Here is a 22,959-nt window from a genome sequence, read left to right as displayed (position 1 = left end):
TAATCTCCTTGTTTACAAATAATCTTGCAATAAAGCTCTGCGGTCTGATTATACATAATTTATAAATATGGATGTACATTAGAGACAAACATAAAGAAACAGTAATATTCGTTTTGGATTTTAACTGGTTTTAATTAACCCTGATTACAGCTTAATTACAAGTTAAAAAAAAACAGCATAGAAGTGGAGAAATTCAATGTTACATTATGGTATTAACTCTCATCTCTCCATCTGAGTGTTATGTAACTGCTCAGGGGAGATGAGGTGAAAGAAGAAGAGACTGAAAGAGGGAGAGGATAGACCTTTTGACAGTGAAACAATACATTTCTTTTTTCTTCTTTTAAAATGATACAACCCCACCCCTCCCCCCAAAATTAAAAAAATATACAAGACCAAAAGAGAAAAAGGTAACATAAAATAAAAATTACAATGCATGACAAAAAAGATAAAATCACTTCCTCTCTGCCTGTAAATAAAATCCTGCAACGCTGCTCTTCCCTCTCAGTCCCCAATGTCATTTCTCTGTCAGCATCAAAATTAATATTACACTTTTTAGTTATATTACATTTGTAAAAATTAAAGACAGGAGAAGATTTCTGGTTCTGGGGCTTGAAAGGTTTTTAAATGGGGAATGGAGTTTGAGGATTTTCACATCATCCAAAATGATGTACACAACATGAAGAGCAACAGCTAACAGAATCATGGAATAGTAATAATGCCAGGTGGAGAGGTAAATAACCCAATGAGAACAATAATAACAACTATCAATAGCAATATCGACATCAAAAAAAAGGGAGAAACCTTTATTCTTTTGATAGAGAAATCTAAGTTTTGTGCTGTTTGTTGACTGTTCTTTGTCTGTCAAGGTTGAGCAAGAGCCTGTTTTTACAATCAGACTCCAGTCACCGTTTTTACCCTGCAATATCATGACCGAGTCAGATCTCGCTGCAGTTAGCAGGAAATCAGACGATGCCTCAAAAAGAACGAGGAGAAAATAAAACTGAAAGAAAAGAGTGCAGAGCAGGTGGACTGATGCCTCATCTGCTGATTAGATATGAAAAGTAGTAATAAGGCAGCTGTCAGTTCAAATACAGACACAGGACTCAGTGGGAGTGAGTGAGTGTGTGTCTGAGTGTGTGTGTGCGTGTGTGTTGTGACATGCTTCAGTCCAGACCACAGGGGTCCAATGAGGAAATTTGATCAGCTCAGCTACACAGACTGCCTGGAGGACATCTATCTCCCAGTCAACTGCTATAGATCTGTATTGTCGCTGGCCAGGCGGGGGGACAGACCTCTCTCTGCTTAGAACCCAGTCAACCAATCAGACGCCTGGATGACCAGGCCACAAAGACAAAAAGCTCCAGGATGTTTAAACATAATCACAAACATGATTGTGTGTGTGTGTGTGTGTGTGTGAGAGAGAGTGTGCATAGTTTGAAGAGAGGGCGCTTCAGGACGGGCCTCACGTGTCTGACTTTTTCAGGCTATCGTACAATAATGATTAACGCCTTAAGTACCCTGCTTCTCTCCCTCCTTTTCTCAAATCTTGAGCTGCTGCAAATTTAAGATCATTAAGCTAACTGGCCTTGGAGAAAAGACAGGATTGCTAATACACTATACACATGCACACACGCACAGACAGACAGACACAGACACAGACACAGACAGACAGACAGACAGACAGACAGACAGACAGACAGACACACACACACACACAGTGGGTGCACAGAGGTGCCCCAGGGCCAGGACAGCTCAGGCTGCGGAGGACCCCAAAGAACTGAGCTAGTTTATACAGACAGGAGCAGAGTGTGTTGTGTGTGTGCTGAGAGGACAAGCCACTGCAAATGAAGTGAACAGCAGAGCGAACCACACTTCTGGATCATTAGCAGTCTGTTCAAGTCCTGTTCTTCTTTCCCTTGCTGGTAGACTGGCCTGTGACCTTCTTATCTGGCTTGTTTGTCTATGAAATAAATGTACAAAAAAAAAACCTGGACCCTCACCCCTCTTCCTTCTGTCCACCTACTCTCTGTACCATATTACTGAATGAGTGGCATTACATTGGCTGCTCAAAGTAATCCCCTCACAAAGAAATCATATCTTTTAAATGCTATGGTTCTTTTAAAATCTGTTTTCTATAATAATTTCATTTAGAATATATAAAGATAAAGTCTGTATGTGTGTTATTAGAACTCAGTTTGCACTTTGTACATGCTATAAAAACAAGGCATATAGAGGCTGTATTTGTGAATTTGTGTGTGTGTGTGTGTGTGTGTGTGTGTGTGTGTGTGTGTGTGTGTGTGTGCGTCTGTATATGTTCCCTGCTCTGTCAGGTTCTCACTCTCATGTAGTTGACAGGCCAAGCTATCTCACACACTCTCAGGACCTGAGACTGACACCACTACAAGAAGAGCTGGAGGTCCAGACATAGAAAGAGGAATCATGTTTAAGAGCTAAAGGCAGTGCTGTGTGTGTGTGTGTGTGTGTGTCTTTGCTGGTTTAGTTTAACACTATCTATGATTGTTAGAGGAGCTATGGCTGGTGAACTAGGATTCTGTGCTGCTGGGACTGGAGGGAAACTATTTCAGTGTACAAGCCATGTTAGGTGAGGTGAGAAGGTTTGTTAAAAGTTACTGGAACCCTCTCAAATCCCTCTTCCCTCTGCTGCCTTCCCCTTGTGGTTCCCGCAGCAGTTCGTCTTCACTCGCCTCTTTTTTTTCCCTGTGAGTGGAGTCATGATCTTTCCAAAGGTGGTCCGCAAAGAAAGAGGGGAAAGACAGGAGAGAGACAGAAGGAAGGTTATAAAAAAGTCATAAGCTCTCAGAGAACAGTGTGCCAGAGAGTCTGTGTATGCGTCAATGCATGTTTGTTGGTGTGTATGGTCTTGTGTCACTGTGAACACTGTTTAGTGTCCATGTTTCCAAGTCACATTCACTGTATGTTTTTATGTTTTGTTTTTTTTTGCGTTGCGTTTATGTGCATGAATCCAACAAACATACAGCAACAGGCTTCCCTGAGTGGAGTGGGCCAGGTTTAAGAGTCAGGCGGACAACGGCAACAGCCACGCTCTTCAGTCTAAGAGACACACTCTCCTTTTTGTCCTCATGATCTTTCAGTATCAGTATCTTCACACGTTGAAGGATGATAACTCAAAGCAGTCCTCCTCCCTCACACTCTCCCATCTTTGCTCTCCTCCATGTCACTCCAGGGCTGTGTGTTTCAGTTACACAGGCACTTATCAAAGTCATGTCGTCTTATTGGAAAAGTAGCACATGGGAGTGTGCACGTTGTGATCCTGGGTGTGATCCAAGGTTGTAAATGAGTGTGTGTCCCCAGAGTAAAGTGGTAACTGGTTGCTGATCTTACTAGTGGGGGTTTGAAGGCAGGAGCTGTGCTACTGGGATAGGGCATCTGGAGCTTCACTGGCCTGGTGGGAGATTCGGGATTTCAGCCCTGTTACAATCACTTAGCCTGGGATGGCTAAATCTGAGGGTGTCCCTCTTCCCAAAGGATGTGTCCCAGAAGAACCCTGATTCAGACACCAAATCGGTGGTGGTGGCGGTGGGGGTTAGGGTTGGGGGGGGGCCTCTGAGAAAATGGGAGTCAGGCTGTCATTGAGGTGTTGGTTTTACATATGTGTATGTTCAGCTGTACTGGGGCTCACTGGAGGTCTCCAAGAATCTAGTTTGTCAGACTGGGAAAGGGGTTACAGAGGAACCATTTACATAACCCTGCACCACCTCCTGTGCTACTGGAGCACTAGTGTTTGGGCTGTGTCTCATCAGCAGTCTTTGTTTTCTAGGGACAACTGTGCAGTGGCACGATGCAGCTCAGCACTCACTCTCCGGTGTGAGGCCAATGGTGTGGCTAAAGAACCCTCGTATGCCAATGGAGGAGGACTGTCCCCCTCTCCACTTCCTGTCCCGTTCTCCTCCATCTCCATTTGTCCATTGCTTTGCCTCTCTCTTTCCCTCTCCTCCTCTGGTCGTACTTTCTTATCATCTGACTCCTCCTGTGAGGCTTCCATGCGCTGGTCTTCGCTCCAGCGTCTTTTGAAACGCAGTTTCAGGGGGATGCACTTTGTCTGAGGAGTTCCTGCCGAGCCCACCTGAGGGGGCGGAGTAGTGCTGTCCCCAGGGTCAGTGGGTTCAATCTTCAGGGTGGAAAGCCCACGATGCATGTTGGAGTGTGTGTGCTGCGAGGTAAAAAAAGGCATCAAGCCAGGTGGAGGGGGAGCAGGGGCTTTAAATACATCCTCTTCCAAGTCCTCATCAGGATGGTGTTGATGTTGGGTTGCAGCTGTCCCATTAGCAAGGTGATGATGGTCAGATCCTCTGGAGCGGTGAGGTGAGAAGAGCTCAAACTCTTCATCTTTTTCATCTGGGTCCTCATCACTAATGTCAGTCACCTGCACCTCCTCCTCTGACTCGATGTCAGAGATAGGTTCCACCTGGACAATGGGGTACAAAAGGACAACAACAGCAATGAAACAAATTAAGTGACAATGAATTGGTAAAGCAAAGTGGACCAAACATTTTTAAATGATGAAGTTACTCAGCTTTCCTAGAAATAGGTTTATTTTGTTATTTATTTTAGTTAACGGTTATTAACCGTGTATTTAAAACGTTTTCTAAGTGTTAGGGTGTGATTTAAGAAATTGCACAGATCACAGTGAGTTTCACCTTTATTTTGGGAAGTCCTGCACTATTGAGGGACTGTGTTGAGGAGGAGGCAGAGATTAGGCCTGAGCCACTGGCTGAGCTCAGGTCACTTCCAAATGACAGTGAGGATCCCAGGCCAGAGGTAGACGACATGGATCCAGATCCAGATCCAGAGCCTGCGGACAGTGAGCTCTGCCTGGGTTTACTCTGCCCTTGAGTCTCCCTTTGCTTCCTGCCCAGTGGTGGTGGCTGCAACTTGAACTTGAAGGGAGAAGACATGTGTGGAGGTTCCTCACCCAAATGGAGTGGGTGATGGATGGGATGTGAATGGGGGTGAGGATGAGCTGAGTGAGGAGGATGTGGGTGGTGGTGGGTGGAATGAGCCAAAGGTGGATGATGGTGCCGCTCCCCTGCCCTCTCTCCTCCTCCCACTGTTGCTGCTCTTTCTGCTCTCTCAGCTGCTCCTCGTTCTCCACTCAGACCAGCCTTGTCTGTGGCGGGCCGGTGGGGCTGAGGGATGACGATGTTAGGGTACTGTAGGAAAGCTCTGGGGCTGAGGCCATAGTTGTATACTGACTGGGTGTGGGCCTGTAGGTAGCGCTTCATGTCTTCTGGATTGAAAGAAAAGTGAGAGCCTAGCATGGGGGACAGGGTGGGTGAGGGAGTATAGGTTAGGTGGGATGTGGGGGTCATGGAGAGTGCTGGAGACAGAGGAGGGGCTAGGAGGCCAGCTCCTCCTGGCCCTGGCAGAGGGGACACAGGGAAGGGGGACAGGGGCTCAGTGTGGATCCGGTGCCCTGTATGGCCACGGGAGCCTGGGTGGCCAGCTGGGTTGCCTGGTCCTCCATACATGCGGAACAGAGTTTCATGAGACAGCCGAGGATGGATGATACTCCGGTAGCCTCCTCCACCACCAGGTCCTCCTCCTCCGGTCACGCCCCTCTCTCCCCGTTCCTCTCCTCCTCCTGTGTTGCCCTCCTCAATCTCAGAGTTGACCGATGTGCCATCGCTGCAGTCGCTGACGGAGCCGCGCGCCATTCGTCGAGCCACAGAACTAAACATGCCACCTGGGCTGCGCAGGTCCTCATTGGGGGAGAGGACTTCAGAGGGCGTTGAAGGCGGAAAGCGGAAGTGGGTTGCAGCGCCAGTAGGGACAGGAGGAGCACTCTGAGGAACACTGCTTCCTAGAGATGTCAAGACAAAGGAGGGAGAAGAAGGGGAAAAAAGCGGAGGCGACATCATACAGTATTCTTGTGTATTATTCTATGTGATAATAATTGCATTAACATTGCAATTGACATTTGAAAATGCACATCTATGCATAGAACACAAGGCTATCTAAGCTTACCAGTGGAGCCCATGTCAATGAAGGGGTAGTTGACCAAAACCAGCTTATTGAAGTTAAATTTATAGGTGAACCTCTTGCCTTTGGTCTTATGAAGAATCCTCTTGTTGTAGTAGTATCTAAAAAACAGCATAAATCCAACAAATCTATTTGGAAATGTCACTGTGGTCATTGGTACACATGTAAACAAATGAAAATACTTGTCAGGGTAAATTAAGTGAGTATAATCCTATGGTAAGACTTTGGTGTGTACAACGGAGAAATCTTAAAAAGAAAAAAAAAAAACAAAAAAAACATTTGAATTAAAACTTGCTGTTCAGAATATTATTCTGTTCCTGAAGGCATTGAGACTGTGACAGATGAGCTTGCATGCACAAGCACAGACTTTAATAAGCATGAGTCTTTCATCCCGACCCCCCTTCTGATGATAGATATTACAGAGTGTTGTATGACATTTGCACAAAGCACACCCAGACCAGGAGGGGTGGGTGGCAGAGAGAAGAGAAGCAGTGATGGACTGAGTTATGGAGCAGCAGAGTGATGATGTGGCGGGATAAACAAACAATTAAGAGATCAGAGGTCAATGTATGCAGTGTGAGACAGGTGTGTGTGACTCACGTATTACTTTGTGTAGAATGTGCATGTTAGTTCACTAATGCATATCTTTTTCATATTATAATGCATGTCCATCTGAAGACTAGCAAGCAAATAAAAATATGTCTTTTAGGGTCTTTTAAGTTCAGATTTTGTCAGATAGGTGCCACACATAACACATTCTGTCTTTTATTTTGCTGGATGGACTCGTCCCTTTATGTAACACCAAAGCAAAGCCACCAATAATTCACCCCATCTTTATCTGTTTATGTAATGGCCATTCTCTCTCTCTTTTTTTTTTTTTCTCCAAGCTTTCTCTCTCCGATGGCTCCTGCCTACAGTACAAGGCTCCATTTTTATTAACCTTTGTCCAGCTACAGCTCTTTATGTAACATCTCTGTGCTTTCTTCCACAGATCCACATCCACTTTATGTAACCTCTAGATCCCTGGCTGCCAACCCTCACACAGTAAAGGAGACGTCGTGAAGAGAAGAGGAGAAGATAAAGGCCAAGAGACAAACAGAGATGGAAAAAACAAGCCTTGACTACCTTGCTCACCAAAACTACCCCATATCCTTTCAACACCATCCCTGACTATTAAAGGCAAACTTTTAACCAGATTGCACTTTGCACATCATGTCTGCATGCTTACCTGCTTTTATAGCTCTACACGATGCCTACTCTTCCCTCAGCATGTGTCTGCGGGTTCAAGTTAAGTGTGCTATCAAGCATAGGGGCTTCAGGGTATGTAGGTAATGCTGAGTTAATCAGAGCCCATCGACTATCATTACACTGAGTGGTGGTTATCCAGACAGTGGTGTGTTTGCTGGTGGGGAGGTGTCGCCCTTCAACCCCCCCTTATTACGCTTATTACAGAGACTTGTTGGCCCTTTTTCGCTCTGGGAACAGACTGTTGCTCTTTTTCACTCCAACCCCTGCCCCCCCCTTTCCTCTCTTTATCCTACTGATACCTCTCTCTTGTGCTCTCCCTCTCTCTGATCAATCCACCTCCCCCTCTTTATCCCTTCTCACTCGTCCCCTGAAGCAATGGGAGAGGGTGAGAGAGAGGGAGAGACAGGACAGGCCTGCACTGTTGAAAACATTGTTTATGCCAGGCACAAAGCAGCATGTAATTTCTGTTCTAGGGTAGACACTCACAAGGGCTAGGAGGGAGGGGAGGGAAGCAGTTCAGAGTGAGGGGACAGAGAGGGATGGATGGGAACTGAAGCAGAATTAAAACCACAACAGGACTGTGATTGAATTAGCTGATGACAGAAAAGTCAACAAGCTGTGCTATGGCCCATTCAGGGGTTCAATTTGAACCCCTGAATGGGCCTAGCCTACTGTGTTCTCCTATGGCTTATGTGACTTTGTGCCAAACACCACTAGACTTTTGTTTGTGTCTGTAATTGTTAGGCAGCGGCAGAGAACGACCTTTTCTTCTATAAATATATATCTATATTTTTAACTTTTGAACCCACCCCCTGCCCAAATTTTGTAAATTCCCCCCATAAAAGGTATATAAGGGGGAAATTCTGCCTCATTTTGAAAAATGAACTTGAAGTCCTGATGTCAAGTAAAATCTCTGAACACAACTGTCCGACATTGGCTTGTGGCACACACACACATACTCATGCTGTTAATGCACTGAATAGTGGAGCGCATAGTTGGAAGGAGAGAGCAACTTTGCCTAATCCTAGCCACGGAAACTGAAGCCGTGTTTAGAGCACATGGTCACCCATTCTTTCTCCATGCCCCCTCCTCCTGTGCCGTCATATGGGCAGACAGTCTTTGAAGAGCATTTGAACTCACTTCAAAAGAGAAGAAAGAGATTCTTTGAGCGCCTGTGTTTAGCTGCCCACCACATTCGCCTTAGACACACAGGCACACACACATACACACACACCTCACCCGTATCCTGACTCTATAACTGCTATTTCATTCAGGCATACTCGAACACATGTATGCCCCCACACACCCCCAAAGTGAATCATCCAGTAAGACGCAGCTTTATCCCCTTCTGTGTTTAACCAAAGGAGTAGATTTAACAATCAATGCAACTATGGATTTAAGCAAAGCCTTCAGGGAAACTGAGGGGAGGTATCAACTCAGTAGTTACTTTGTGTGATTCTAGGCCACGGACTAAGGCTACGATTACATAGACCTGCTGTGATCCAAAACCTTACAATCAAAGAGGATAGTGAGAGAAACCCCATAGTGCAGGAACTCAACAGCAATGAATGAACATGGACATTACAAAACTATAGCCATTTACAGGAATGTACCACATTATAACATTGGTTATTTCATAGTTGTACTGGTGTTTCGCCCAGGTATCAAAGCAATATTTCCTTATGTTTTTCAGTGGCATATTCTACACACTTTGTCAACATAAAACTGTTTAAAACACACCAATCATTAATGCTGGCAAAACTACTGTTCATTACAAATGCAATTTTAGTAAGTTAACTTTGGTAGCTTGGTTCCTTGGTTCTACCAGCTATGTGAACATCACAATGTTACAGTCATTGCTTAGATATCAGAGCACAGAAATGTCTCTAAAAATAGGTCCAACAGGGTAACAAAACTGAGCAGTCAGATGATCATTCAGTGCCAAATGAGTTTGGCGTATTTTGCATTGCACTCAGTATTGAGTGCTTGTTTTGTTACATAGCCTTATTCGTGATTATGGATAAAGTTACCTAGACTTTTATTTGTGGAATAAATGTATTTAGTTGCTGTGGCTAACGTTTTGAACAATATCATATGATATCTGTACAAGCTCACTAATCTATTTCCGTATCACACTCACACATACACACAAACACATCAACACTAAAAATGAATTGATGAATTGAACCGACGTGCTTGTGTGTGCGAGTGTGTGTGTGTAGCCTTAGCCTTGCCCATTGTTGGGCTGTAAATAGGCGCTGACTGTGACAGGAAGTTTGGATTACAATACTCCCCATGAGCCCCATGTTTATTTCCTACCTCTTTCGTCAGCACTGGCTGTTATACACACACACCAGCCAGACCCTCCTCTATACACACACACACACACACACTCACACTCAGGTGTTTGTGTGAACACGTGAGAATACTTTGTGTAACAGCCAGGTTTGTTGAGTGTTTACAGTCTCAAAAAGAAAATAAAATGTGTTTGGGTCAGGCTGGGGGTATGATTAGGCAAGGTGTCACATGCTTTCTATGGATGTCTGTGGGGTTGGTGTATATAGCGTGTAGAGAAGAGGATCTGGTCAGGGTACGACTAGGCCAGTCACATGCTCTGTGGGTGCAAATATGTACTCAAACACAATCTGGCGTGTGTGCCTGTGTGTGCAGCTCGTGTGCGTCCCTCACTCATAGAAAATAAAGGCCTCATTCAGTCAGGGACAATGACACACATACACAAACAGGCTCATTACACTGAGCACATACATGCTGCAGATAGAGACAATGGAAAGACAATGCACACAGGCATACATTAAACACAAAGTCATACAGTGGTACTATCCCTGATTGCTCCCTCTGCACTTTCTCTTTGGCCCTGGGTGTTTCCACACAATAGGCTGCAGCAGAAAGAGGCCTTCTGACCTACAAACAGGCCCAGCCAACTCAGTGAGTAACACTGTGCATATGCAGAGTTTCCTGCTGCATGTTTTGTGGATGTGGTTAGTGAGGTTAATTGAGGTTAAATACACATCAGAAAAACTCCCAATGTAGCAGTTTCCAAATGGCTGCAGTATTACCTGAACTGAAAAGTGGCTTTATGTATTAAACATAATCATACACTGGGAGGAGATGTCAGCAGCAAGAGCAAATTTAGCAGTAGCATACAATAAATGTAGTTTGTAGTTTTCTATGAAAACGACATCTTCATCATTCACAGGAATTCGTTTGACATGTTTTCCAGCTGTGACAGCCCATCACAGTGACATGAAAGTTTGAAATGGAACAAATGCTCCAAACATATGCGCAAGCAAGCATGCAAGAGCAATAGTCTGTGTACAATGGTGCATTTGTGTATGTGCACATGTGCTGTGTTTTTAATCTTTGCCAGCTGTGCATGGTAACCCCCACCCCCTCGACCTCTGACCGCCATGTTGGAAATGATGTGGACTGCTGACTGTGAGGACGGGAGTCCTGGTGGTCTGTAGGACCTGGGACCTCTTAGCATGATTACACTCATTAAGCCAACACTCTGCAATGACTGATTGGCAACAGGCTTCATTTCCGCAACCCTCCTTTGTCAAGCAGCACAAGTCTCATTACTGGGAGCAGGCTGGTTGTGCAGGGAATCAGAGAACAGGCTTTACTTCCTCGTTCTGCAACATGAGCAGTGAAGGGTTAAATATTGCATCCTTCTTATTATTCATTATTTGCCCTAAAAAAATTCAGACCCCACTGACCAGAAAATGAGAAATATCAAAGCTTAAGGTGAAATTGTCTTGCAAAGAGCTGATTTCTGAGGCAAACGATAACACTGAGGACAACAGAAACACACCTTCATAGCCCATGTTACTTTTGTTGTTGTTGTTTTTTACAAATTTGATTCTTTGCAAAAAGAATCAACAGCAAACAGTAAAATTGTTCATTAATAAATAAAAATGGAAGTGTTCTCTCTTTCAATGTCCAGCACATCCACATGCACGCTCACATGCACAGACTTGAATATAAACACACACTTGCACAGTTTGAGGTTAATCCTCTCAACAGGAGTGGGAATTTCACAGCGGCCGTGGGAGCGGGAGGCCAAGATGACGCAGGGACTGAGGCTGTGTCCCCTCAACGGAAAGCCAACACATACACAATGCAGCAGTCTTGATCAAGGGAATTTCCACCATGTGCATGGCAGGCAGGAAAGAATAAGATCATAGAGGTAAAAATAATAATTACAAAGGCTAAGTGATAAAAAGAACACTTGAAAACACACTGGCCATTTTAAGTATGTCAGCATGTGTGTTTGCTAATTGCCACATGCTGACTGCGGTCTTGATTATTAGCAGACTCCAGGTTTTCTCCATATGAGGGGCACAACATGGGCTGCAATCCAACAGTTTGCTACATATGGGGGCTATTAGTGAGCACATGTGTGTTTGTGTGCCTATTTTATAACCTAATTAATCTTCAGTGTCATTAATCCTCATTACCACATTACTATTGATGAGCATTTTAAGAGGCTTCATTTCAGTATCTCTTGCAGTGAAGCAGCCGACGACAGCTCTGGTGTCAAATCAGGTGACAACACAGGCGTGGGGTAAGCACGTGTCGGTTGTTTTGTCTACTGTCCTCGTGGCTCTTAGTCTGAAGTGTCTGCTCAATTTATAGGTACTGAGGGAGACAATCTGTCTGTAAGAGGGTATATAGGGTCATACAAAAGCGCCAGAGGGGGAAAGTCCTCCTGTGTTGAGAACTTGTTGATAATCAGGTTCTAAGGCCATTCCATCAGAGGGCACTAAGACTGCTATATATAAGCACTTACTTCAGCCTAAGCTCCAAATCTGCAACAGCTCCAAAGGATGGACATGCTATAAATACTCTGACCACAACTCTCCCCTTCCAGTGTTTTTCTCTCTAATTCAGAAATTCTAAATCTGAACTCCCAAGTGTAAATGTTTGTGTGTATCAAAAGTAAGGCCTGCCTCTCTGTCCCCATAGGATCCCATCTGTAATAGACGTTATCTTAATCTCACCAGTGTAAATGAGCATGCCTAAGCCTCCCCCTCGCCAAATGAGGAAAGTCTACACATTTCCCTCTATTAATGGCCTTCTTTAAACTGCTTCACCTAATCTTGGCCCTGTTTGAGTGCAAAGGGTAAACTGGGGATACAAGATGGTGAATGAGTGAATGAGTGAATGAGATGTGCCTAGAACAACTGTTATCAGATACAAAAAATTCCCCAGGGATAATCTGATTCAGTCCATCATACGGACTGTGCTGAGGGAGGCCATTGTAAACTAATGTGTATTTATGAAAGTGAAAAACCACAAACATAATTGAAAGCAACTGTTGTGTAGCCCAGATTTGATCTATTTTACCAGACTTATCTGCATTGCAGTTCCCCAATTGTTGGTCTTGAAACAATTTGCTTCCCCTGACATGTCAGTCCAATCTGATTTAGCTCATACTTTAGAAATCCTGATTAGTGGGTCAGCAGAGCAACTCTAGACAGTGATAAAATGATCCAAACACTTGATGGAGAATTTGGCAAAAAAGGCCACAGATGTCTAATTGAAATTATAAACTTTATGGAAGATAATGACTCATAAGCTGATGTCAGTCGTGCCTGACCCGGAGTTAATCAACAATATGGATAAACAAATATGGGTGACCATGTGTTATCTCAAGAGATACATTTCCATTTTTAGTTTTAAGGTTATACCATAAACCAAAAGGTGTAAAGGTGTGACCAGCCAAACGGGTCAGTGTTGTAACTCCACTTAAAGCCTAATAGTAGCTGAACTTGACCAGGTTAATACCATGTGAAGGCATGTGGCCAGGAGTCAGTTTTGCAACACTATTATAGAATTATATAGTATATAGTATCATATAGTATTGTAGAACGTCAAAGCTATGGTGTCTGTGGGTCTGAATGAAATACATCCAGGAGGTTAGTGCTGCAACTGGAATTAGCTTCCAGGGTCACAGGTGGAGGTAGCACGGCGGTGCAGTGATTAGCACTGTCGCCCCACAATAAGAAGGTCGCGGGTTTTGGTTCGGAGCCTGGGTCCTTTCTGTGTGGAGTTTGCATGTTTTCCTCATGTCTGCGTGGGTTTCCTCACAGGAAATGGAAAATCAGTAGAAGACGGATGGTCACAGGTAGTATTCTCAATTTGGACTACAAAATGTATCTTAACAATGACCTTATTGTTATCTGTGTGGATTAAGGAGTTGTAAGCTAATTCACTAAATATTGCCTCTAGCGCTAGTTGTGTTGAAAAAAAAAAAAAAATCTCAATCACGCAACCTGTACATACATCCTTTTTACACATAGATACCACATTGCCTCTTGGAATGAAATTGCAGCTTGTCTTGCTTGATGGTGAAGTATCCACTCCAGGAGTTCAGAATCAGAGGTGAGGGTTGGAACAAAGATGTATAAATCACCTTCTGCCTCGGTTATTTATCTGCAAGTAGTCCACTAAAAAGATTTCTGTTTCTCTACCAGTACAGACAAATCACTTTTAACATCTTGCATCATGCCACAAGAGAACCTTTTCACTATCGCAGAGACCTCAACAAAAGAGATAAGAAAGTTTGGGCACCCTGGCTGCCTGTGGGTTGAAGCACTGACTGTGGACTTTCTATGGTTATGGTTAAATACCTTTCCTGCTTCTTGTCCTCCATCTCTCTCTCCCTCCATTCTCTGAGCTCCAAACTGTCAGCCATCAAATTAATGTACAGAAATCCCCCAGCAAATTAAAGAAATGGAGAGTTTCTTTAATTTTAAGTTTGCCTCCTTCATAGCCGAACTTACAGGGATTGTACAAATATTCTGTCCAACACCTAACAATATTCTGAGCCAAGGTCAGCAATTTTCCTAAATTGTCTGTTAATTCTAAATTAATATGAAAAGAATAAATCTCAGTCTCTGTCCAAAAGTTTAAACTATGAGTATACTGCACTGTAAGGTGGAAAAACCGTTCATTTGGTTTATCTACTGGAATATACTGTGAATGAATACATACCCCCACATGCAGATGAACAAAGACAGAAGTATTCATCAAGTTTCTCTCTGCCACATACCTCAGTGCCCTGCTCAGTTTATCGTAGTTCATTTGGGGTTTACACTTCCTTGCCCCCCAAAGGCGAGCCACCTCGTCTGGGTCCTTGATGACAAACTCGCCATAGTCCCCCTGCCAAGCGATGACATCATGATACTCCTCTTTCCTGAGCAGCTCCAGGATGAAATGCCAAAGCTGGATCTGCCTAGACCCGGGGCTCGACTCGGGCTTGTAAGCCCATTCTGGGAAAGCAAACCCTGAAGGAGAGAGATAAAGAGAGTGGAGGGTTAGTGTGGGGCAGTTGAGTGCTTGCCAGGACAGTGAATGGTTATGAGGAGAACAAATTATTTTCATTCATTTGAAAATGCACTTTGTAAAGACATGCACAGTACAGGCCAAAGGTTTGGACACACCTTCTCATTCAAATGAATAGGAAAGTGTGTCCAAACTTTTGGCCTGTACTGAATGAACCAAGGTGAATCACATTTCCGTCTGTAGAGCAAGTAAAAAAAGGATCTGCTTTCCAAACACAGGAACCAGGAACCTTTTGAAGCACTGAGATAAAAAAAGTTCCTGGGTCATTGATTTAGCCCTGAAGAAGACCCTGCTTGGGGGAAGTGGTTTTTAAAGGCCCAGGATGTTTGGAGGTGCGGCCTGCATCGCTGAATATTTCTGATTGGTCAAGTTCTTGGTGTTTTTGGTCAGACAGGGGCTTAAGTAGAAATCACATTAAAAAAAAAGTTCACGCAAACACAAACTGGAGTGACTTCCCTGCATATTTCTTTCACTCTATAGGCAACCTTTGAACAATTTTTGCGGTTCATTCACAAGCAATTTCTACTTTAATTGACCCTTTAAAAAGGTGCAAGTGGAGTGCTGGAAGACTGAGAAAAAGTTGAGAGAAAACAAGATGAATAAGGTATTTAATCTCACTAACAATGACCAGAGGCACTGAAACATGCCCTGACCTGCCCAATTGTCTTGATCTTACAAGAGGGTCTAAGTGGCCAGAAAGCATTGGTCAAAAAGTGTTCATCTTCATGCATCTTTATACCTAACTGCACTCACTCTACAATGTTCTTCCTAAAAACTAATAAAACCTACTCTATAAAGATCAATTTGATGAGGTGATAACTTTTAAGAAAACAATTGGGTTCAAGTCGTATCACAGGTGTCTTCAGCCTTGCTTTCATTCAATTATACAGTTTCTCTAGGTGGAGAAAAGTCCTCATTGTGCTGAACCAGTACATGGTATTACTGTGTGCACTGCACTAGACATGAAAGAAAGAGGGCAGATTTTTCTGAGGAGCTACAACAGAAAACAAGTGACATGTAAGCTCAAGGTAGAGGCTATAATACCATTGAAAAGTAATGCAATTGTCCTGAAACCACAGTTGCTCTTGGAAATGGCCACAAGAAAAAAACCTGACCATAGATAACAGAGTAGGACAGTGCAAATAAAATGACTAAAATTGGAAAAAATTACGCTATCAAATTAAGGAACAACATCCAAGACTGTAAAACGTGGTGGATGTTATGTTAAGATGTTGCTTTGAATCTGACACAGGGTGCTTTTAGTCTGTGCAGAGCAGACTGAAAGAATATCAGGGCATTATGGGGCAAAACATACTGTCTATTATCACAGAGCTCCAGCTGAGTCATAGGTTATGGCTCCAGCAACAGGATATGAACCAAAAAAAAAAAAAAAAAAAAAATCAGTATTATGGTGAGGACTGCACTGAGTCCTGACCTTAATTCCGCTGAAAAGAGTTGAAAGAAAAGGAAAGAATCCATTAAATTGGTGAGGACTTAGCAGGTTCCCAAAGCATGCTAAAAAAAAGTAATAGGCTACTTTTCAACAAAACTCTGAAGCAATGTCTCTGTACTATTAAATGTGGAGCAGAAAATAGTGGAGACCAACTACTGAGTAATTTCATAGATACTTGTTTTGTAAGTGAAAGATCACCAACATATAACCATATAACCATAAACTCTGTGTCATTAGGTCACTGTCTCACCACAGCATCTATTCACAGGAAACACACATGCATATTGAAACTACAACACCAAAAGTTTTAGCATTAGTGGGTTTTGTGGAACAGGTAAATACACAAAAAACCTTTCCACCTCTCCTCCACCTATTTCCTCTTATGCAGTCATTCTTTCCTATGACCAGAGGAAAACAACATGGCCAGTCATCTCCCCTTTCTATCCCTCCATCTCTCTCTATCGGTCGCTTGAAGGAAACGCAGAGTAAGAGACACAGAATGACACTGTGGGCGTAGGTATATGACTTCTTGTGTGAGCATGTGCGTGCCCAGATGTACAAGTTTCGAAGAGTTTATGGCTGGTGTGTGTGTTTGAAAATGCTTTTGCAAGTCTCCCACTAACATTCTGTTGCCTGGAAGGTCAAGAAAATTTGACATGACTGAAAAAAATAGATTACTAGAGCGCAAAATCCAGCCAGATATAGACTGGGCTGATTTTATTTTATCCACAAACATCCTCCAAACAATAATAAATGCACAAGTGAGGCAACTGAGTCACCAATAGAAAAGGCAACAATCTTGCTAAAGTGCAATTTTTTATTACCTCTAATGCCTGTCAGTCCAGCTGAGTTAGTTTATAGTGTTTGACATAATTATGAAGCGTCACATTACACTGAATAACCAAAAAGACAGAATTACTCTGTTCATATACGGCAATGCAACTGTACAATTTTCTTTGTACAAGTATGTTTTACATATGTGGAGGTAAAATATTACAAACACCTTATAACAGAAATTATTGCATATTTAAATTAATAACCATGTGACACTGTCAACTTTAATAATCAATTGTAAGCTTGAGAAAAGTGCTTTTAATAATAGAGCTATTGTTTAACAATGAAAAGGAGTTTCTATTTTAGCTTTAATAACTTGACAATTACACTCTAGTTTGGGAGTATATGCAAAGACATACTTGTTAAAGGTAGCATGAGGGCATTGTCTGCTATGAGTTTAACTGCAAAACATAAAAATGGCAACAGAGGAAATGAAATGGGCTGGGCTGGAGATTGAGAAACAAACAGGCCTAAATCATCTGATTATGGATATCCAGGCTGGTCAATGGATTTGTTGGATGACAGCCTGAGGCGGAGATAGATAGCCCTGATAATCTCTGCTGCACTAGCTGCCTCTTACCACTTAGTCAGTGTTGCATAACACTAAATACTGTTGATAACACACCATGTCTATGAATCTACATAAGTGTTCAAACTGGAGACATTCATCAACAGGGGTTCACATATCCTCAGATTTTTCTTATTCTATATAAGTGACAGAGCAAGGGCGGTCTTTTTTTTTTTTTTTTCCAATTTTTAACCAATAATAAGCCGGAAGGAAAGTTACGCTCTTAATGTGTCTTCTTAGTCATTATAATGTAGGCTACGTGCTATTTCTCACCACCATTTTTGTTTTTTTCTCCACAGCGATGTATTTGCAGGCCACAGTCAATGAATCACCCAATTATCCCACCTACTTAGAAGACATTTTGTGATTCAGAAAGATTCAGACAGTCAAACAATGTACAAGATGCCTTCTCGTTTTCCGTTTCTTAAATCCAGACAGGATTGTATCTACATTGAACATTATGCAGATAGCAGGTGGCCAATAACAGTCAACAAACAGGCTGTGAAGGCAGCTTAGCCACTTTATTGAAACAGCAGATTATTGTTGCTTATAACACACATTGCAATGTGTGAAATGACCATGGGTATAAAACTGCATTAACTGTTGTCTGTATAATTTCTCAGACTTTCCAGACGTGCATATGTAGGTAGCAGGAAGCATGCAAATGAAACAACACTTACTGTCATTTTATTCCATGGAACAAGCCATGGTCTTTCAAAAACATGCTGGCCTGGCTGAGCGCGCGCACGCACACACACACACACACACACACACACACACACACACACACACACACACACACACAGCACAGTATTTCCAACCAGAGCAAACCTATGGTGACTTTGTCAAAAGGAAGTGATATATGTCAAGTGCAGTACAGGGGTGGCAAGTCAAATCCCCAGTCTGAGATGAATGAATGAGTAGAGCTGTCTGTATCTTTCAAATTGACCCTCCTCATGCTGCTTACTGTTCAACATAACTGTTTTCTACTGGGAGGTTGTACTAAGTGTCTAACTGTCTATATGGAAATGAGAAAGCAAAATTCAGACAGAGACAGGATAATAAAAATAAAACAAAAAATTTTAAACACTGAGTGCTTTTGTGTTCATTGATTTTGTGCATGTGTATTTCTGTAAAGATACATCAGTAATGACCCCTTTGACTTTGCCATGGAACAGAGGCCATAATACTCACACAATTTGTATTTCAGGTCAGTGAGAGAAATTGATCCCTTGTAAATACTAGGACGACCAGCAGCCACATTGTGTTTGAATAAAAGCAAGAGCACATTCACTTCCTGAAATGACTCACGTTTCACTGTCATCTGCAAAACTTTATGCCCGAGAAACCATGTGGATAAACAGAGGCACGAGATGAGCTGCACAGATGTGTGCACGAACACATGATGGAAAAGCACATATCATTGTGTTGGGTACTTCGGATAACTCATCACTTTACCTTTCAAAACCTTTACTTCAAAGGGAGCACATTGCAGAGAGAGAGAGAGAGAGAGAGAGAGAGAGAAAGAGTGTGGGGATTATGTTCAGAGGAATGCTGAGAGCAAGAACAGGTGTCTTTGTCCTTCTCTCCAACGCAGGGTGAGCTATCCCGACTCACACTGGATCAGTTATCACATATGCACACAAACACACACACACACAGATAGGTGAAATCTGCCTTGTACACCTGATGAATACTCGAATATCTCAGGTCAGACTTCTTTTGAATCTGTATGTGAGTATATGATCTGTGGGAAGAAGGCGTGGGGGACAACCTGCAGAGGTCCGACCTAACCCTTCACCAACACACTTAACCTCCCTGACCTCAACTCTCTCTCTTTGGCTCTATTCCTCTGTCATGCCTCTCCCTCCCAGGGGAGACACCAGATAGCCATTACAGCACACATGCACAGGCCACACACACACATTCACATAGACAGACTCTGCATCAATAATTCAGAGACCGGTGCGAAGGGTTGATGATAGGGTGCGCCAAATCTCTGCCCTGGGACACTCGAGAGAGCTCAACTGCGTCAAAAACTGTGTGTTGTGAGTTGGGACAAGTGAGGGGCAGGTGGTAGAAAGTGATGCAAAAGGGACGAAGAGGAGGTGAACGAAGGGAGGGAGGCGGGGTTGGGGTGTAAAAGAAGAAGGCAAGATGAGATGGGGTGAGCATAGGACAAGCGGAGAGCAGAGTGAAAAGAAAAGTAGGAGAAAGAGATGGGGGAGGGCGACTGGGGAAACAAGAGTGGGAAGACAGAGAAAGAGACAATGGCAAGAGTGGGAGAGGATAAGGGGGTGGATGGATGGAGGGAAGGAAGGAGGGGGAGTAAGAGGAGGAGGAGGAAAGGGGGAATTAAGGGAGTGATGAGATCATAGCTCGTCTGGTAGTCTGTTGTCATCCAGGTCAGATTGCTTACACTCCCCCTTCCAACCCCAGGAGTGCGGGTGCCTCTTTTCCTCTGTGTGATCTAGATGGCAGGCCCCTCGCAGACTTCTAACACTACTGCTATTTCAGCCATAATCACAGCTCACCAGTCCAACAATCACCTCCATGTGCCATGTACCACAAGAGGAGAAGGTTTGGGGTTGACTGAGTAAGAAAAAAGTGAAAGAAAATAAAAAAAATGACAAAAATATGTTGCTCTTATATTTTCTCTGAAAGCATGCTGACTTTGTTCTATTTCTTAGTTCAAGTTCATAATTAATTTTTTGTTTTCTAACATTCTTAACTCTTGTCTTGTCAGTAGGGCTCTTGAGAGAGCACAAGGCAGAACACACTACTTGTTAAAACATTTTAGAGCTGGACCAACTACTGGATAATTTTCATATAATTATCAGCAATGAAAAATGTCAAACGTCCTCTGTTTCAACCTCCCTAAAACTAGCAATTTGCTGCTTTAATTTTTTCATATTGCATTTGCTAGTTAGAGGTACCCTTCAGAGTTCTTCAACACCAGTTACAGATGCCCAAAGATTACAATAAATTTCTGCTGCAGGTTTAAATTTTGGGAAAGAGAAGTTGGAGTAAACCTGTGTTATATGTTCACTCATCTGGTGAGAGAAGCAGAGAGAACATGGGGAAAGGAGATGAGGTACATATGTCATCTGATTTAATGATTGGATGAAGCCAGTTTACTTCAGCTTCAAGTTGGAAGACATGAAGATAGATATCCTGAGGCAATAGAGATTTATTAACTAGTTAGAGACGTTCTGGGGATGAGGTGTCAAGGATAGTGAGCTGATGGGAAAGAGCCAGAGACAGACAGGCAGTCAGACAAAGTAGTGTAGTGAGAAAAGCGATGAGGAGGAGAGATTCCCAAAACTGTGAGCTCTACTCAGCAGCAAATCAACTGACAGGCCTGTGCCAAACTAACAGCGGAGTTGCAGACTCAGGATTTTTACACGGGGCAAGGGCCTCTGAACAGCCATTAGAGGCAGTTGCTGGCACCATACCACTTTAACCCAACTCAACTTTAGCAAGGATGTGGGAAGGACCAGTGCAAGAGAGTGTGTGTATGTTTGCATGTTTGTGTGTGTGTGTGTGTGTGTGTGTGTGTGTTTGTGTGTTTTTTGTTTTTTTTTTTGAGGCGAGGGCACTGTTGGCTCAGAGAGTCTGTAGAAGCCCTAAATATTGAGAGACGTGCAGTATTTGCCTATAGCATATTCATACAGAAATATACACAGCCTCATCTTTGTCACAGCTGCTGGGATGAGTGGAACTGCCTGAAGCATAGAACAGACAGGAACACAAGAACAGGAGGTGGAGGGGAGGGATGGAGGGATAATAAAGGACTTAAAGGGTGAGACGGAGAGAGAGAGTAAGGGTGAAAGGAGTGAGCGAAAGAGGAGGGTGGGCTTCGCAGGGGGAGGAGGGTAATCAGAGCCCATACGCCTTAATCCCAAAGTGTCTGGACTCTTCCCACCAAGTCCATTAAAAATTCATTAGGCCAATACCCAAGGAGTAGAGACTAGAGAGAGGACTAGAGAGTGAGACACAGAGTGAGAGACAAAAGAGAGTAAACAATAAATCAAAAAATAGTGTGGGTTATGAGAAAAATATTGATGGATCATTTGTGAAGAAAAAAGTGATTAGGTATTTATTCAAAATTCCCAGAAGATGTTCGGTAAAAATGGCAAAATTAACTAAACTTTTAACACTTGTTATGTAAGAGAGGTATAAGTAAGGAAGAAACCAATCATTTTTATTATCAGTCAATCTTTTTATTTTTTTTTTTGGTCATAAAATCGTGAAAAATATCCATCACCAAGTTCCCCAGAGCTGAAGACGATATCTTCAAACTACTTGTTTGTCTGGACAACAGTCCAAAAGCTAAATACACTTTATGTAATACTAACATCTGACTGGGTAGACTACCATTTCAGACCAGTTTCTGACTTTTCTCTCTCTTTATTGGTTTAGATTTGACAACAGTCACAACAATAGTCTTCAGGTTTACATTATTTATTTGCGTTCTCAACCGGTTAACGAAAAACTGGATTTTCTAACTGACATAGAAGAGTCAAAAAAGTTGTTTTGTGTTTCTTTGCTTTCTTGTTCAAATGCAAGAAAATATGCTGTAATGCAATGTACAAAGCATCAATGAAAATGCCTAAATGAGAAGCATGTTATAGAAAGAACTGTAGAATTTTGTTTCCGTCATAATTTCACGCTGGCTGACTTTGAATCAGTTTATAGAAGTTAGATGAGGGCAGATAAGTAGGCAAGCCATTTAACTAATCAATACAGATTTACTCTTACAAGAATAGACTTAACTGGTTTGGAAACAAGCTTCCAGAGAGATGGAGGGTATTGTGAGGAATCCAGGCAATGATTCATTTCATTTCTTGTTGGAAGTCCTTTATACCTCTTGCCTCAACTGTGAGCTAGGCAAGGTTAAACACACATTACACACCAAAACATGCAGACTACGTAACTATTCTTAGAGGTCACTGTAATCTACATGTTCTATAGGCGTCTACTCAGAGACATCAAGCCACAGAAAAGAGACACAGAGAAAGAGCAGAAGAGATTGCTTTGTGGCCTTGGCGGGGCCAAAAATAGCAACACACACGCACACACACAGGGGTTATTGTTCAACAGTGGGAGAGCATGAGAGAGAGAGAGAGAGTTAGATCACACAACATGGATGGGGAGAAGAGGCAAATTATAGAAGAGCTGAAGGAGGAATAAGGGGAGGCAATGAGGGCACAAGTGGGACAGAGAAGAAGAAGGACATGATGTAAGATGAACGATTTGTCTCTCAGCTTGGTGCTGTATAGCTCATCTTCCAGTGAACAGACAGATGCCTTTTCCAGGAAATTGTAGGGGAGGAGCTAGAAAACAAGAAAAAAGGGCATACTTGGGAGCATCCATCGGGATCCTCTCTGTCAGAACAAGCTCTGCTGCAGGCCTCTACATCTAATCTACAAGCTTGACTGCTGCACCGCAAATGACTTTTTACGTG

At 42.9% G+C, this 22,959-nt stretch overlaps 1 protein-coding gene across 1 annotated transcript in view; it reads right to left on the bottom strand.

The window, feature by feature from the left end:
- Positions 1–144: 144 nt before the first annotated feature.
- erfl3 (Ets2 repressor factor like 3) overlaps positions 145–22,959 on the bottom strand; it is a 46,590-nt gene continuing 23,775 nt past the window's right edge. Inside the window, exons 2-5 of the mRNA XM_029503967.1 lie at positions 14,345–14,579; positions 6,007–6,122; positions 4,680–5,842; positions 145–4,447 (exon numbers count right to left, since the gene is read on the bottom strand). Coding sequence (XP_029359827.1) covers positions 3,779–4,447; positions 4,680–5,842; positions 6,007–6,122; positions 14,345–14,579 — 2,183 coding nt within the window. The 3' untranslated portion in view covers positions 145–3,778. The remainder of the gene's footprint in view (positions 4,448–4,679; positions 5,843–6,006; positions 6,123–14,344; positions 14,580–22,959) is intronic.

The sequence above is a fragment of the Echeneis naucrates genome, chromosome 6 (assembly GCF_900963305.1).
Source record: "Echeneis naucrates chromosome 6, fEcheNa1.1, whole genome shotgun sequence".
NCBI lineage: Eukaryota > Metazoa > Chordata > Actinopteri > Carangiformes > Echeneidae > Echeneis > Echeneis naucrates.
This window is presented reverse-complemented; position numbering and strand designations above follow the sequence as displayed.